The sequence below is a fragment of the Mustela putorius genome, unplaced genomic scaffold, assembly GCF_011764305.1.
Source record: "Mustela putorius furo isolate JIRA1106 unplaced genomic scaffold, ASM1176430v1.1 tig00003834_pilon_pilon_pilon, whole genome shotgun sequence".
Classification (NCBI taxonomy): domain Eukaryota; kingdom Metazoa; phylum Chordata; class Mammalia; order Carnivora; family Mustelidae; genus Mustela; species Mustela putorius.
The window spans coordinates 124,107,990-124,125,428 of NW_025421987.1; the positions used below are offsets into that span (position 1 = coordinate 124,107,990).

Sequence of the window (17,439 nt, forward strand, 5' to 3'; positions counted from 1 at the left end):
TCTGCCTCCAAATGTGTGACCTTGAGCAAGTCACTTGACCTTTCCAAGCTTCAGTGTCTTCATCTTTAAAATGGAGGAACTGTTTCTCCTGCCTACTTCAGAGGGTTGTTGTGAGGATCAAATGTGATGATGTGTATGAAGGAAGGAGGTAGGCTGTGAATCAACAGTCATGAAGTTTATTATTCTTTTCTGAAACTATGCCTATTATAGAAGTTTAGTTTTTCAAAGGTGATTTTATTCTTAGAAACAAAACAAACCCACCTCCTTATTAGCCACAAGACCTATAATTTCCATTTTATGTAAATGACCTTGACCTTTTACCACTCTTAGTAGGACAGGCACTAGCAATGTATTGGACAAGCACTCTGTGACTCATTACCTACACACCCCGAGGCATAGCTTCTATTTTAAAAATAAATATTTCTAACATTTTCTTCTGAAAGGTCGAATGCATTTTGAGTAGCTTTTATTTTTATCCTGACCACAGGATTTATTCTTGCTTTTTTTCTTTTTTTTTTCAGCCATAAGACATATAATAGGTGCTCCTGACAATAGTGAGAAATTATAAAAATACCAGATTAGACAGCGGATGGTTTATGAAGTAGAAATGGAAATCATCCAAACTGTATTGTTCTTTGGTTTGTCTGGATTTATAATATAAACTCCTAACTCACTGGTGGATTCTGATGTGTGAGTTGTAAAAATGCTAGTCTTGGCAGTAAGGGTAGAAAAATGTATAGGATACAATAAACTTAAATCATGGAAAGTAAGATAAAAGTATTTGTGTGTACTGAATGTTTTGGGCACCAAGATAAAAGTGTTAAGATTTGTTTTCTCCTCTTTCCTTCCTGTATACAGGCTGGCATGGCTCTGACCTATGACCCCACAGCCGCCATACAGAATGGGTAAGTAGACAACATTTTTTCTATTTTAATTGCTAAAGTATCTTTGATCTCTGGATTCAGTACTGAAGAAAAATGTTCAAAACATTCTTTTGTTTTAAAACTTCAAACAGAAACTTTAAACCAAACATTTCTTATCATAATTTTTTCGTCCTCTGACTCTGACTTCATAACATGTCCTCTGTTTCCACATGGTGCCTACCCACATTATATGTCCCTCCCTCATGCTCTTTTTCTCTCTCTCTTAGAATAAGGAATGTAAAGAGGGAGCACAGATAGAGCTAAGCTGGAAGGTGTACCTGTGTGTCTCTGGGATAAGAGTATTAAACTGCTGGTAACTCTAGAATTCCAATGATTTTAGTGTTTTTCCAGTTCACTTAAACATAAATAATTCTTTTGCTATTTTCTTCTGGCTATTAGGGGTAAACAATGGACAGAGTCAAGTTAGAAACTTGGTGATTGTGTCTTCCCTCTTTATTTTATGTGTTTATTTCATTGATTTATTTATTTATGTTTGGGAAGAGAGGAGAAGGGAGAAAGGCAAGAAAATCTTAAGCAGGCTCCAGGCCCACCACAGAGCCCAATGTAGGGATTAGCCTCACAAGATCATGACCTGAGCCGAAATCAAGAGTCAGACATTTAACTAACTGAACCACACAGACACCCATTACTCCTTATTTTAATAAGCATCTGGAAATTTATAACCTCTTACTTAGAATAAATCACATAGCTTAGGATTCTTCCTTGAGAAATAAGACAAACTATATTACCTGAACTCTCAAAAATTCTGTGATTCTGAGTATCTTGGGTTGAAACTTTCTTCTTAGTTTCAGTCCCTTCTCTTTGCTTTGACTGTCCTGCAATTGACAGTAATTATTCTTTATTCTTTGATTGGTTGCTTGTTTTATTTTCACAGCCTTCCATCTTGGATTTCTCCATGGCTTTCAGTTTTCTGTCTTATAATCTCATTAAAGAATCAGTCAGAATGAAGACCTCATTTAAGATCAATGTAGAATGATAAAAAGATGCAAACTCTATTTTCTACTTGGTCAGCTGCCTTTAATGAAAATCTATGAGATAGTGGAAATATTTAAATATCTCCTATTCTTAACAATGTTACTCATTTAGTAAGTGATTTATTCATTCATTCAAAAAACATCCAGTGAGTCTGCCAAGCACTTTGCTATGCTTTATAGATTTAAAAAATCTTGTATGAGACAAGATCTTTGCCTTCAAGGAACTCAGAGTCTACCCTTCCATAAAAGAGTAAAACATGGGTGGTAAGCTAGGGAAGGAGTCTAGTCCTTTTTTCCTTTTTAATCAAAACTTCTCTCCAGGAGCAAAAATTAGGGATTTATCCAGTAAGCATGTTCTTATTTCCAATAAGGCACTATAAACTTGGAGTGTAAAAAGAAGGAAAGAAATGCAGAATAAAGTCCTCAAGAATCACATTGTATAGCTGGGGAAATAAAATAACTAACTCAAAAGGTATGAAATAAGGCATGATATGCTAAGTGATGGTGACAGAAAATATATTATAATGGAATATTATTATATTAGAAAAATATTATAATGGAAGAGAATAGATGTATTGAACACATACTATGTACAAAGTACTTTATATTTGTAACTTAAGGTGTTTGGGAGCAGAATCAAATACATGAAATATACATGTAGGTGCAATTGGAAATGTATATACATAAATGGAAAATAAAAATAATAATTGAATGAGTGTCATGTGTTCACTAACCAGCTTCAATAAGTACTAATATTTTGCATACACTGTATGTATGTATATATTAGTCTGCGATATTTATCTATATATCTATTATAAATTCCTTCTTACCCATTGCTCTATATGAAGAATTAGAAATGTAGCAGTGACCTAGGCCTGGACTGCAATGAGAGACTGATGCTTTCTTCTGCATTGTTTTAGGCAATCTTCTTTCTGATGCATAATTTAAAATCTGACTGTCTTCTTGAAAGACATACTTTGCCAAGTGTTTATCCTGATTTATCACAGGCCTAAAGAGAAAGTAAAAAGGGATTTCTGTTCCTAATCTGAGCCACCAAAAGGGAGCTTTGGGTTAATGCTGTGTTGGAGGCTGTAAGGACTGCATGGAACACTGGGAACATTTCTCCCTTCCACAGGCCCTCACCTCACATTTCACCTCGCTGCCCATTTGCCACGTTGAGATTGGCTGCAGGTTCATCTGTGCACTTTATTTTTTTTTTTTAATTTTTTCATTGACATATAATGTGTCATTAGCCCTAGGGGTACAGGTCTGTGAATAGCCAGGTGTACACACTTCACAGCACTCACCATAGCACATACCCTCCCCAATGTCCATAACCCAACCACCCTCTCCCTACTCCCCTCCCTCAGCAACCCTCAGTTTGTTTTGTGAGATTAAGAGTCTCTTATGCATCTGTGCACTTTATTTTTTTTTATTTAATTTTTTATTTTTTATAAACATACATTTTTATCCCCAGGGGTACAGGTCTGTGAATCACCAGGTTTACACACTTCACAGCACTCACCAAAGCACATACCTCCCCAATGTCCATAATCCCACCCCCTTCTCCCAAACCCCCTCCCCCCCACAACCCTCAGTTTGTTTTGTGAGATTAAGAGTCATTTATGATTTGTCTCCCTCCCAATCCCATCTTGTTTCATTTATTCTTCTCCTGTGCACTTTAAATCAGCCTCTCTATGGCATATCTTTATCTGTACCTTATAGTAACAGTGTTACACTCTATTCTTGGAATTATTTGAAGTGTTGCAAAAATGGTTCACCCTTTTCACTGCCCACTTAAACATTTACAACAATGAATAGTTCCCTCATAAAACACATTTTTGTTAAGATGCTGAGGATACCTGTCTTGAGAATCCTGTCATCTGATCTACTCTCATTGACAAAGAACTGTATGCCATTGACCAGTCCCTCTCTTCAATAGCTTCTTGTCCACTGAATATTCCTTTCAGCCTATAGAAATGCTGAAGCCTTTTCTACCATCCAAGAGGGTAGAAGCAAAACAATTTTCATACCTAGGACATCACTTCTAGTGACCACACTATGTTAGTCACTTCTAGTGACAACACTATGTTAGCCTTCTTTTCACTGCTAAACAACTTCAGTTGTCTGTACACAGTCTTCCCATATTATTTTCTAATGAAGCTTACTAAATTATGAAGTCTGGTTTCAAACTTGAATGGAATTTCCTTTGCTGATGTTCTCAATGATCTCCAAATGCATCCATTATAACAGACACCCTTTTAGTTCTTAGGCCATTTGACATCTTGCCTCATTCAAATTGTCGTTGTTACCATTTATATCTTTTTGGAAATTTCTTATCTCTTGGATCCCACAGCTCCATTCCCTGCTGATCCTCCAGGCTCTGTACTCTTCCCACTCACTTGATCTCTTCTTATTCCTCCTCTTTTCCCCACTTATAGTAATCTTTCTTAGGGTTTTGTCTTTTTCTTGGTTGATCTCATCCATTCCTCTTGCTTTTTGGAACCTGAAGATTCCCAAGCTGACACTTGGAAATCATAAGTAGATGCAGGGCCCAATAATTACTCTTTGGTTGGCTGGTTATTTTATTACCTGTGTTTCTAATGCTTATTAGGTATTGCTCTTAGATACCTTTTCTGTCCCAAATTGAGATCATTAACTTCATCAATGTTTCCTAATACAAACAAAACATATTCAAATGAAAAACAAACAGGAAATTTGCTTCCTTTTTTTTCCCAATAATTCACTCTAAAGCCATTTAGGCCATAAACTCCAGTTCTCTGTTTTACAACTTTCTTGATAAAATTGGTCATTAAAACTTATTCAGTCTATCTTTGAACTATATCTTCACCCCAGCTCTTGCTCCTTGCCACTGGTTGAGTTCATTCAGTCTCCTTTCCTACCTGTACTAACCTTTTATCTGTGTCTAATATATCTTTCTTTTTTTTTTTAAAGGTTTTATTTATTAATTTGACAGAGAGAAATCACAAGTAGACGGAGAGGCAGCCAGAGAGAGAGAGAGAGGGAAGCAGGCTCTCCACTGAGCAGAGAGCCCGATGCGGGACTCGATCCCAGGACTCTGAGATCATGACCTGAGCCGAAGGCAGCGGCTTAACCCACTGAGCCACCCAGGCGCCCTAATATATCTTTCCTACAAAACATTTTCACATGGTTTTTTAAAAAAAATGTGTATATATATATATATGTGTGTATATATAATATATATCTAAATAATAACATATAAATATATATTCATATTTAAAATAAATATATTATATATAAATATATAATACATATATAAATAAATTTATATAAATAAATTATTTAAAATGTAATCCAGTAATCATCTTCCTCCCTGTCTGGTTTAAAGTATTAGGTAGACTTTCCTAACTATAGAACAAAACTCAAACTTCCAAGAATGGTGTGCATGTGCACACACAGACACACACACATAATAATAATAATACTATAATATATATGTTTTATATATATACATATACATGTACCAAACATATACATAAACATATATATGTCTAGATATATATAATAGTAACACCCATAACTTGGTTCCTGAAAACTTCTCAGAACATTCCATGTTACTTTACATTTTTGTGTCTTGTTACTCATGGAATTCTCTGCCTGGAAGGAATGGTAATTTTCTTCCTTCTCTCTGTCTTTCCTTCTTTCCATCATTTTTTAAAATACTGCTGTCCTTTGAAGGACACAGTCAAGTGATTCCAGGCAGAAGCCAATTACACAACCAGTCAGAAGAGAAACACTATGAGCAGTGGTTAGGAGTGCATACCCCAGAATCAGCCTGCCAATATGCACATCCAAATTCTGTTATTCACCAGACATGGGCCAGTTGTTTTTGCTTTAGTTTGCTCCTCTGTGAAGTGGAGATGATAGTAAGACTTTGTAAGGATTAAAGGAACTCTGTATGGTACAGTGTAACTGTCAGTGTAAGTATTGATGTTATAGTTCAAGGTGCCATGATACATTTGACAGTCTATTTACCATGTAGTTGTTGACACCATGTTTATTTCCCTGCTGGGCTATTAACTCAGTGAAGGCAGGTTTCATGCTTTATTCATCTTTATAGATTGTTTAACCCGGTATTGTAAAAGTTAAAGAAGAAATAGGAAATGTAACCAATGATATCTTCTTGGCCCCAACAAATTGCCATTAGAGAAACCATTCCTTTTTGCAGCATCAATTTACTCTGTCCCCATATAACACTTTAATCTGTTTCTCTTTAAGTATATGGCCTCCAGTTTCACCCAAAGTATCCAAATTGCCCATGAATTTATCACATCTTGAGTTAAAAATGGAGTTTTAGAAGACTCAGACTGTCCATTGTATTGTTGATAACAAGAACATAGAAATTTTATATAATGAAAAGGAAAGAAGAGGAAGATTGCAGTGAATTAATCTTATTCATTTGACACTACTTCATAGAGATGATTTTAAAAATATGTTGTTCGTGTTTGGTTTTATTGTCTTGTATGGTAACATTTTATGAATAGGGGATACTAGAACAATAATTTCTAAGCCTGTAAGATACTGGGATCACCACAAATATTTTCTCCACATACTGTCCGTTGGCTTAACATTAACATGTGCGTCTTGGAGGTGTGGAAGGTGATTTAGAAAACTTACTCAGCATATTAAGGGATCTAACATGAATGTTCAGAATAGAGTATGCTACTCCCTATTCATGTTGCTGTATTCGATTTAGCAATCACCCTAACTCAGGCAGGCAGCAGTAACCTAACAGAGTGAGACATGTTTATTGCTCCAGGAAAGAAACTGGTCTCATTTTGCATAGAATAATCAGTATCCAAAGATACAGTTGTAACTCACTCTAATCCAGTTAATATTCTTAAACATTGCTTAATGCTCACTGAGTTCAGTTCAACATTTTTTTCTTTTGAATATCTGTCTCTATTGCACTGTTTAAAATCATTTTGGTGATGCATATTTGAAAAGAAAAAATTTTATATTATATTGGAGACAATGAACATGCACGCAATTCCAATATGAGATACAGTGCAAATAATATTGTGGTAGAAACACAAAGTACTACGAGATCTATGTCTATATTAACTTTTATTTGTATAAAATCTTCCTGAAAGAATATAAAAGAAATGATGACAGTAGTTCTCTAAGGAGGGCCAACCAAGTACTGCAAAGTAGGGAAAAAGGGGAGACTTATTTTTCACTATTTATGTTTTTATATTCTTTTTGAAAAGAAAATTAATATCATAGGACCACAAAAAAGAGGCATTTGTGTTCTAATGAGGGATTCAGAAGGCTTCTCGATGGAGCACTGACATGAACATTTCCTCTTAGAGATGACCCACATCATAGCTAAAGAACATATTTTATGACCCTTTGGTTTCCCATAAGTGTAGTAAACCCCAGGGCTTTCTGAGTATGTGGCTGGGTTGTGGCTAGTAGCTTAAATTGTGTCAAGGGTTAAATATGTTCTGAATTCCATAACCTCTGCATTAATACAGCAACATGAAATTGAAATAAATACTCCCAAATTGAGCTCAACTTTAGCTAACGAAGAACAAGTATTTATAACTACCAACAGTGGGGAATCTATCCTGTTTGAACTTAGATGGTAGAAAATGTCAGTTCTGTCGTCTGCCTGAATCTATCCAAATTATTGTTTTCAAAAAAATTAGTTCAATGTCACATCGATCTAAGGCTTTGAAGTTTATAGTGAAGAAGTGTCTGGATCACAATGGAAAAATGAAACCTTAGTACTTTTTACTCTAGGTTAACTTACAAGAATAAAAATTGCCTCTTCTTTTTTCAGAACTGTCTGGCGTAAGTCTACAGTTTGTTATTACAATTCCCCTATTGCTTTTTTAGCAGTCCAATATGAAATTCCATCATTTTCAAATATGAGTGTGGGAGGTGGGAAATAATCACTCCCCATATTCAAAATCTCATCTTTCCAGTGTCCTTTTCAGCAAGAGCTGCTGTGTAAAAGCCTCTTGGATTGTTTTATTTGAATAAAATGCATTTTCTTGGGAGTGACATGAAAAAAAATGTTTTCTATAGCACTGGTTTGCCAGCTGTTGTATATGGGAACTTGATATTAAGTGATACAGAAACCTTATCTTATTACACTAGGAATGGAATCTAATGTGAAGGATACAGTGGTATTACAATAAAAACGACCAATAACTTATTAATCTTATGCTATAGTGTTACCCTGAGGATAGTGTTCGTGGTTCTTACTCTAACAATATTGCCTGTGGACATGAAAGAGGAGACAGTGCTGTTGATTTCAGTGTGCAAATAGAATTTTGTGAGGTTTTCTTCAGTAAAAAACATTCTACCCTGCGGTTATTGATATATTCATGTTATTTTTATTGTCAGTGAAATAAGATTTCACCATATTACTACTGATGGCCAAATCCTCTGAAGATGAATTTCCTGCAGGCGAAATCATGTCCTATTAGTGACTTCAACTTGCATATTCTGAACTTCTGGAGCCCACTTGCTTTAAGTGCCAGAGAACCAAGTAACTCTTTGCATTCCTTAAAAATAATTTTTTCAAAGGCAAGCTTGGAATTCTATAGATAGATCATGCTTAGTTAACTCTCTTAGCCACTGTAGCATTTGGTATTTTGTTCAAATGAAATCACTCCAGAAGCAACTAGTTCATATTCCTAAGGCAAGTTTTCTCATCCTCAACACTGCATTTTGGACCAGATCATTTTTTGTGTGGGAGCTGTCCTGTGCATTGTAGAATGTTTAGCAAAATCTCAGACCTCTATCCACTGGATAGCAGTAACGACCCACCCACACACTTGTGACAACCAAAAATGTCTCCAGATCCTGCCACCAAATGTTCTCCAACAAACAAAATCACTTCTAGTTTAGTACCACTGGACAGAGAGTATAAAAGAAACACTTACCATGCACATAAATGTTATGAGCATTTTAGAAAAAAAACAAATGTGTGTGGGTGTGTGTGTGTGTGTGTGTGTGTGTGTGTGTGTGTGTGTGTCTTAAAAGGGTAAATTATTCCCAGGAAAATGATTTAAGAATTCATTCCCAGTTTTCTATAAAAACATTTTCAAGGCATAATGCATATATTATGATATAAAAACAAAGTCACATATTTAGAATTACCTTAGCTTTGTTATTATGGCTAAAATGTTTCAGTTTTATCTTTCCTGTTCCCCAGTAATGCCTATGCCTAAAGCATCCATTTGGATGGTCTCTCCTTTTTTTAACATCATGATCATATGGGAGTGTTTCTAAACCCTGACAGTTACATGGCAGGGACTGAGAAGAAGTGGAAAGATTGGGAAACTCATTCTACAGTTTTCTCTTATAGAGCCTGGCCTGATACATTTTCTTTAGATATGGTACCTCTAAGTCTGTGATGCAATAGCAATTTTTCTTTTCTTGGTTTAAGGAGGGTGTCCTGTAAATTCATCCAGTTTATGTTTGAACTTGGGAAGAGCTTATTTCAGAATATGAGAATTAGAAGAGTCTCTTCTTCCCAGTACATTTTCCATTCTAAATAACTCTCTGACTTGAGTGGCAGTTTTGGAACTTGCTGGCAAAGAAGAAATATCACTCTTGTGTGCCGTATAGGATTAGAGCAAATAAAAAAAAATGCATTAAATTTTCCCCCAAGGGCTCCCTTTGTAAGTATCAGCTTAGTTGGCTGATTTCTTTATGTTTCTTCTCCCTGTTTTCCCCATAAAATTCCCTGTAAACTCTGCCTGTCAATCCAGTCCTCATTGCCTTCACTTTTAATGCTTCAGTTGCTACATTTTACAAAATAAACCAGCCATGCCCAAGTGAGAGTCATGATTCACTCCATTGGTGGGAGAGGCTGAAACTGGATTTTTCTAACACCAGAGCGTGGTGAATAAGAAAGACTGTGGGGTGATTATGGAATAGCCGTGGGTGGAATGGGGTCATTATAAGCCCCAAGTAAGTCTTCTCGTTTGTTTTAGAGTCTTACCTATCGTTGGTACAAATAGTAAATTTTTATATATATATATATATATATATATATATATATATATATATATTTAAGTGGAAGGATGTATATTTGCTTACACAGTAATTGATTTTGTTTGGAAGACAGGTTTATTAGGTAGAAATTACATAGAGCATATATTCATTCTTTATAGTGTACATGTCTATGAGTTCTGACAAGTACACATAGAACCACCAGACAATCAAAACAGAATAGCTACATCACTTCCCAAAATTCCCTCATGTGTCTTTAGTTGACTCCATCCCCCAAGCTCAGCCTTTGACTTCTACTGATCTGTATAGTTTCTTTCTTTATAGTTTTGCATTTTTCATGTTGTGATGTAAGTGGAATTATAAAATAGAGAGTCTTTTGAGCCTGACTTCCTTCATTTAGTGTAATTCACTTAAGTTTCATCATGTTGAATGTATTGGTAGTTATTTCCTTATGGCGTAGTAGTGTTCTACTGAATGGAGGTACCACAGTTTGTTTATCAATTTTGTTGAAGGATGCTTGGCTTGTTTCCCCATTTTGGCAAGTCCAATCAATAAGGCTGCTATAAACATTTGCTTTAAGGTTTTGTGTAAATATAAGGTTTCTTCATTTATCTTGAGTTCATATCTACCACTAGGATTGTTGAGTTGTACAGTACGTGTGTGTTTAACTTCATAAGAAACTGGCAACCTGTTTTCCAAAATGACTATACCGTTCTGCATTTCCACCAGCAACAAATGAGAAGCCCACTTTTTCTGAATCTTTGGCAACACTAGGACTCTTTTTCTTCCTTTTTTCTTTCTTTCTTTCTTTCTTTCTTTCTTTCTCTTTCTTTTGTCATTGTAATATGTATGCAGTCAGTATCATTTTTTTTTTTAATTGCACAACTATAAACTTAGAGGTCTGATGGGTATGGATAGTAAGGATGTAATGTGTAACAGAGTAACTTTTGCAGCTGCGGTTTTTGTTTTTTTTTTTTTAACGAAAAGAGTGTGACCTTATAATCCCTGTTGAGAGCTAGATAAAGTAAATTTAAGACTATGGTCTCCCAATCCTTGCTTGAAGGCTTTTATAGACTCTAAGGTTAAAGAATTTCCTCATTAAATCCTGGAAACCTTGAAATCTAGAACTCCTACATTCAGGGGGAGTCTTGTAGAATGCTTCTTTAGAAGGGTAATCCATGAGATTCTCTGTTCAAAATATCAGTGACCTCTGAGGGATGAAGTTTTTGGCCCCGAAATTCAAACCTCAGTGATGCTATTAAAAAAAAAAAAAAAAAAGTAGCAGTTGATTTTTGCTAAGAGTACAGCTAAGTGAAATAATGATTTTGTTGCCACTAAAACCCATTTTCCTAATCTATCCTCACATCAGTGAAGTAATCCATCAAAAGCATCTTGGTTTTTTTTTTTTTTTTTTCCATTCTGTGGCTGGCCCCTCTGGCCTTTCACTTACCAATGAGACAGGAAGGAAGAAACAGGACTTGAAAATCCACTGACGAATTTGAGTGTTAGGTAATGTGTAAACTCTATAAGGTAAAGTGTGAGCAGAGATGGCTGTGTCACTGATTTAAGTACCGAGAAGCTGCCCTTTGAAAGATCTGTAGAAAGACCTGATTTGTGAAACTCTGATCTTGCCCACTATCATTTTATAATTGTTCGATGAAGGGCCCTGAAAGACTCAAAATCTCAGTGCTTTTCAGAGTCTACAGGAGTACATCACAGAACTCCAATATCTCCCTGATTGAATCTAGAAAATATTCCTATCCTCAGCTGGACACAAATCACAAATTGTCTGCTATCTTCTCTTTTCAGGGAGAAAATATTTAGCTCAGTTTTCACATGAGTCCACGGACTTCTTCCTAGCACAAATTATATAGAACTCTCTAGGAGCTGACCCTATTCTCTTGAATGATGAGACAAATGCAATTTGTGTACACATAACATTGGCCACCTTTATAAAGCTTGTTGCTATCATTTTGCCTTTCCCTCAAAGAGCTTTAACATTGCCTTAAAAAAGAAAGAAAGAAAGAAAGAAAGAAAAACAATGACAAAAAATAATGCCCATGGCTTTCCTCCCCGTTGGTTAAACATACTATTACACTCATCCCGACATCAGAGATTTTGTGCAGCCAATTTTATAAGATGACTCAAAGTTGTCATTTTGTTCAGAACGATTTATTTCTCTTAGTGGCATCAAATGCTATAAATCTCCTGGATGCTCCTGTTCACAGTTGGTGGAAAAACACGAGGGTGGAACTCTGTCTTTCCCAGAGGTGCTTGGTAGCATTTGATTCGAAGCGAGGCATGCAGCAGCTTCATGAATCTTCTTTTTTTGTGTTCTGTTTGCAGATTTTATTCTTCACCGTACAGTATTGCAACCAACCGCATGATTCCACAGACATCTATCACGCCATTCATTGCTGCTTCCCCTGTCTCCACATACCAGGTATGTCCGATTTACCTGCACCCAAGGAGAGGTCTTTCCGGCCAATAATAGATGATATCAAGGCAAAAGGGACACAGTAGAACTTTTTTGTTAATTGTCCTCAAACACATTAGTCACATCTTAATTAAATAATTCTCAAGTTCTAGCCCACACTTTGAAGGGCTCGTTTGCATCTATTTCACGGAATAAGAAAGTCCACCGTGCTCTTCATTCTTCCTGCTGAGTTTTTATGATTATGCTCCTTTCCAGCCAACATTAGTGCAGCCTCCTTGCCACTGAGAATTTACTTTGTTGGTTGTCGGTGATTTGGATCGTCACGTTCCCTACTGTGTCTTCTCTACAAGCACACATCTGGCATACCCCTCACTCACTCCAAGATATTTTATCGTTGTCATCTCATTTTGTCACAGTTGTCCTGTGTGTCCATGCAAAGCTACATGGACAGATGTTAAATCATTTTTCCCAAGAATTAGGGTGGACTCTCAAAGTGGTAAAACATTATTCCTATTTCCTGCTCTTACTTCATTCTCAGTCCCGAAGAGGTCAGAAAAGACCTCACGGGTTCCACATGTTGAAAAACAAAACAAAACAAAACAAAAAAGCCAACACTCAGTGTGTGTCCTAAAGCAGATGATGTAGCCAGTTAATTCTAAGTACACAGGTGGATTTAACGAAGTCATACTTCTCCCTCAAAAAAATACTCTTCGTCTTATTCCTTTGAGTTATCGAATGTGCTATTACTCCCTGCTTCTCTTTACCTCCTATTGTTCTTCAGACAATTCTTCTAATTCTAATTAGACAGCGCCTATAGATGCTACATATAGAGGGTTCCTCGTGTCACTTTTCAAAACTTTGGAGAGAGAGAGAGTGAGAGAGTGTACGTGCGTGCTTGCATGTGTTTCTCTGTATTTTGCAGATGGTGGGGGTGGATGTTTTATGATGGGTAAAACTGTAATGTTGCTGCCTGCTACTAATTCAGTGAAGTTTCACCTTATTCAACCATTGCATACTTCATTTCAGGATGTCCCAACTGTCAGAGCATCAAACTTGAGACTATATACAATTTTTCCTAACTGATCCCCTCTGAAGCAGATCATTTTCATTCTTTTTCTGCACTTACATTCTTGATACTTGTTGGTGGATAAATGGAATAGACTTTCATGTGAATTGCATTTGAGGGTCTCAGAGTGAATGATTTCTTAATTGCCTTTTCTTGGGACCCATGAGGCTACGTGCAGGTGCTGTTCCGTTTTTGTTCTTCCCGCAGGCCTGCCTGGTTGTAATGTGTGTTTTTGTGTTTTTTTGTGTGGTTTTTTTTTTTTTCTTTTTACCCATTTAAAAAAAAAAAAAAAAACTTGGCCTGTGTTTCGGCCAAGACCACCCAATGAGCCCCAATGTAGAGAACTTTGGTGACATGAATAACATATCCACAGAAAAGTGATTTCACTTGGGAGGGCTCATAAGTGGAACTTAACTCTAGCGCCTTTTTCTCCAAAAAAGAATCAGAGCAATTTCCTCTGTTGTTGATTCTCGCCTTTCACCACTTTCTTTTTTCTTTTTCTTTTTTTTTTTTTTTTAACCTAAAGTGCATTGGCGATTTTGTTAGTGTGAGCGTATTGAAAATAAAGTGTTCAGGGTTCTTTATGTGACAATCAGCCCTTACAAGCTGACTTTCTCATTTGGCTGACAAGGCACATTTCTGAACATTTGGTTGGCTCAAATTCTCATTTTTATTTGCCATACCAATTACCACGAAAGAAAAAAAATCACAAGCTTGCTTAACTTGGGTTTAACCCAAATCATTCTCCCCCAAATTTCCAACTGATCTCTTTAATTTTTCCCCAGCTTTTACCACTTGGACTTATTTCCAAGATGGGATCACTTGAGAATTTGAGATTAGAACGAATGACAGAAAAAGAGGAAGTCTCAGCTGTCAACTCTTCATGACTTACATCTATCCCTGGGAGTTGACCTCTAAGTAGGAGGTCCCTGAGGCTTCCTAAGACTCTAGCCTCTGACACCAAGCTCAGATTATGCTCCAAGGCTGACCTGGGTCCATGCAGGCACTGCAGCCAGTACTGGTGATATAGGAATTTGCTTTATATTTTACTGCGTTTCGGGGACCAAATTAATCAGGTCTGAGAACTTCCTTTCTATCCTTAGTTCTGAGCTCTAATTAGCTGTACAGTCAGATGGACTCCACTTTCTTATGACCTAGTGTGACTCCACTGAACGCAAGAACCAAGTTCTCTCTGTGATTGCTTTGTGCTAATAAATGCTGTTTGATGCATAGGTCCAGAGTACTTCATGGATGCCTCATCCGCCATACGTTATGCAACCAACAGTAAGTGTTCTCAGTCACCTGAGGCTAAATATTTCTATTATCCAAGTGCAAGCTTTTGTAATGCATAGAAGCTTTGGGGTAAAGCTTTTGTTATATTCCATACCTCTTTCAGGCAGCCATATTTTCCAGATGAAAAGCTGTTCCTGAAATTCTACAAAAGCATGTACAATAGATAGATGGCAGAATTAGAAAGATGAGACAGATGAGAAATGAGACAGAGAGAGAACAAACCTTGGAGGAAGTAGCAGTCAACCTCCTAAGCTGATGTCTACCATTTGTTATGAATGGGAAATTTCTACTTCATGCAGGAATTCTGAACTCTGGACAATTAAATCCATTTATAGGGGGAAAGTCTTCCTGTTTTACTTCTCCTGTTATGCTCTGTTCTCTTTGGATGCAGTTTGATGTGCTCTGGGTGTAGTTTTCAGTATTATGGCCAAGCATTGACTCAAAGCAATATATTTGAGACATGAGATAGTTGCATACTAATAGATAAAGATATATATGTATATATAGCAAGGTTGCTAGATACTTTTTTTAGGTTAACTAATTAGAGCCATTCTCTTCTTCTTAAGTGGAAAAATCTCTTCTAAAAATATTTAAACTCTATTTTCTACTTGCTACAATTCCCATTTTGTGGCACGATATTATATAAATCCCAAGAGAAAATAGTACATATTTCATTAGAATCTAGACTGAAGGCTGATTATTCCATTTATCTTTGTCTAAGTCTTCCAGGTTTTCTAGCTCTGTAGAATTATGAGATAGAGGAAGTAGGAGGTAGAGCACTAGACAGAAGGTCATGTGACAAGGTCTGTGACATACTCTCCTGGACATGCTTTCATCTGTGCCTTTGTTTCCTTTTCTGTCACTATATTAATGGGACTATTGGAAGGATTGAGAGCATATGTGAAAATAATTTTTAAAGTATGACATGCTATACATTATTATTGATATTTTCCTTCTTAATATGGAATGTATTAGTTGTACAAAGAAAAAGCAATACTACATTTTAACCCATTTAAAATCTTAATATCAATAAAGTATCACACATTAAAGGCCACAGAACTAAATTCAGAGACATCATTTCTTGGAGTCAAAGGATCATAGCACCTCCTTTTTATATTTGAGCTTTGTCAATTTAAGAAAAAAAATAAGGAACACTCTGCATTGCTCTTAGTGTGTTGAGTTTGTTTTTTAATCAAAAAATAAAATATATATTGCTTAGTATAGCAGAACTTTAGACCATATTTTTCAAATTCCTCTATTCTTATTTACACACCTTGGGGCTTCCTGAGTCCACCTGGTCTAAGTTCTGTAAATTATACCAACGTACAATGAATCCAGGTTACCCTTTCATATCCAACTCACGAGATAAAATACAATATACACTTCCAGACTAACAGACTAATATATAGCACAGTCTGAGCCAACACAGGGAAAGGGAATTTCGGCCAAGCTCTAAAGTGGTGACTTTCTAGAAGGAAGCAACTACCTTATAAAAAAATAGTATCTTCATCTACAGAGTAGGAATACTAACTTAGTCCTCAAACCTGAGGTGATAAATCACCTCATTGTGGCCAAAGGGAATGCACATCTGTCAAAATCCAAATATTCTCCCAGATGTCAAAATATGTAAGATGCTACCTGTATTTCTAGAACTGTGATCAGGAAGGAAGATGTTTGTGAGTGTCTTTAATTCAGCTGTCACTCAAGACATTAGCAAAATTTTATTCCTCTTATCCTCCATCCCAGCATGGCTTCAGCCCCATTTTGGGGTGTATTATTTCTCACACATGTTCTTCCAGCAAGAGCTGTGTGTGTGTCTGTGTGTGTGTGTGTGAATTTATCACCTCGGATATTCCTTGCTGTGGCTACTGCTCACTGATATCTTATCATTTCCCGTGACTAGACAGTGCATCATGTTTGAGTCTAGGTTACTCGGTTTAAAATATAATATTTGTGGCTGGGGAGATTCCTGGAAAAAGGAGTGCCTGGGCACTTTGTTGTCTTTAACATGGAGGAATTGGCTAAACAGTGTCATGGAAACAGAGTTTGTGCCATCAATCTTTTCCCTGTAACAGTCTCGCTAGTTGTCTATATTGCATAAATAACCAAAATGGGAGTTAAAGTAATCACTGTATGATTAATAAATACAAAATAACTAATAAATGATAAAATACAAAAATACTGAAGCAATGTAAAGCAGATAAAACAACTACCTGGGTCTGAGAAGAATGAATGAGTAACATGATGATTAATAGCCTGAGTAGTTGGTTAGGCTCTTTGAGATAGGAAACCTTTCTCTGTCATGGAACTCTGGGCAATTAAACTTTCTGAGTCACAGTTTCCTCCTCTGTAATGCAGGCTGACTAATGCCTAAATAATTATGCACTTTACTCATTAAAGGAAAGAAGGTATTAAAGCTCCTAAAATTGAGACTGGCAAATAGCAAGCACTCAGCAAATTACTATTATTATTATTTAGTTATATGAGTACACTGAATATTATACTTGAGATTAGCCCAATTATAGAAAATGAGAGTTGGTATAGAAGAAAGTTGAGAATAAGCAATAATCACCAGTTTCTACCACATTCATATTATTTATTTAACTTACTTTGCTAATGAGTTTTTGGAGACTTCCTTATGGCTATAATAAGACAAATTGCTTAGATTGGTACATTTTTCCTTTACTTACTAAACCATTCAATACCTAAGCC

The 17,439-nt window shown here is 36.2% G+C and overlaps 1 protein-coding gene across 11 annotated transcripts in view; it reads left to right on the forward strand.

The window, feature by feature from the left end:
* RBMS3 (RNA binding motif single stranded interacting protein 3) overlaps positions 1 to 17,439 on the forward strand; it is a 711,391-nt gene that overhangs the window by 588,826 nt on the left and 105,126 nt on the right. For 8 of the 11 annotated variants that reach the window (XM_013057187.2, XM_013057186.2, XM_004754312.3 and 5 more), the window contains 3 exons: positions 859 to 905; positions 12,278 to 12,374; positions 14,668 to 14,718. In XM_013057187.2, the coding sequence (XP_012912641.1) occupies positions 859 to 905; positions 12,278 to 12,374; positions 14,668 to 14,718 (195 nt within the window). The remainder of the gene's footprint in view (positions 1 to 858; positions 906 to 12,277; positions 12,375 to 14,667; positions 14,719 to 17,439) is intronic. The other 3 variants (XM_013057191.2, XM_013057193.2, XM_013057192.2) reach the window with 1 other exon arrangement.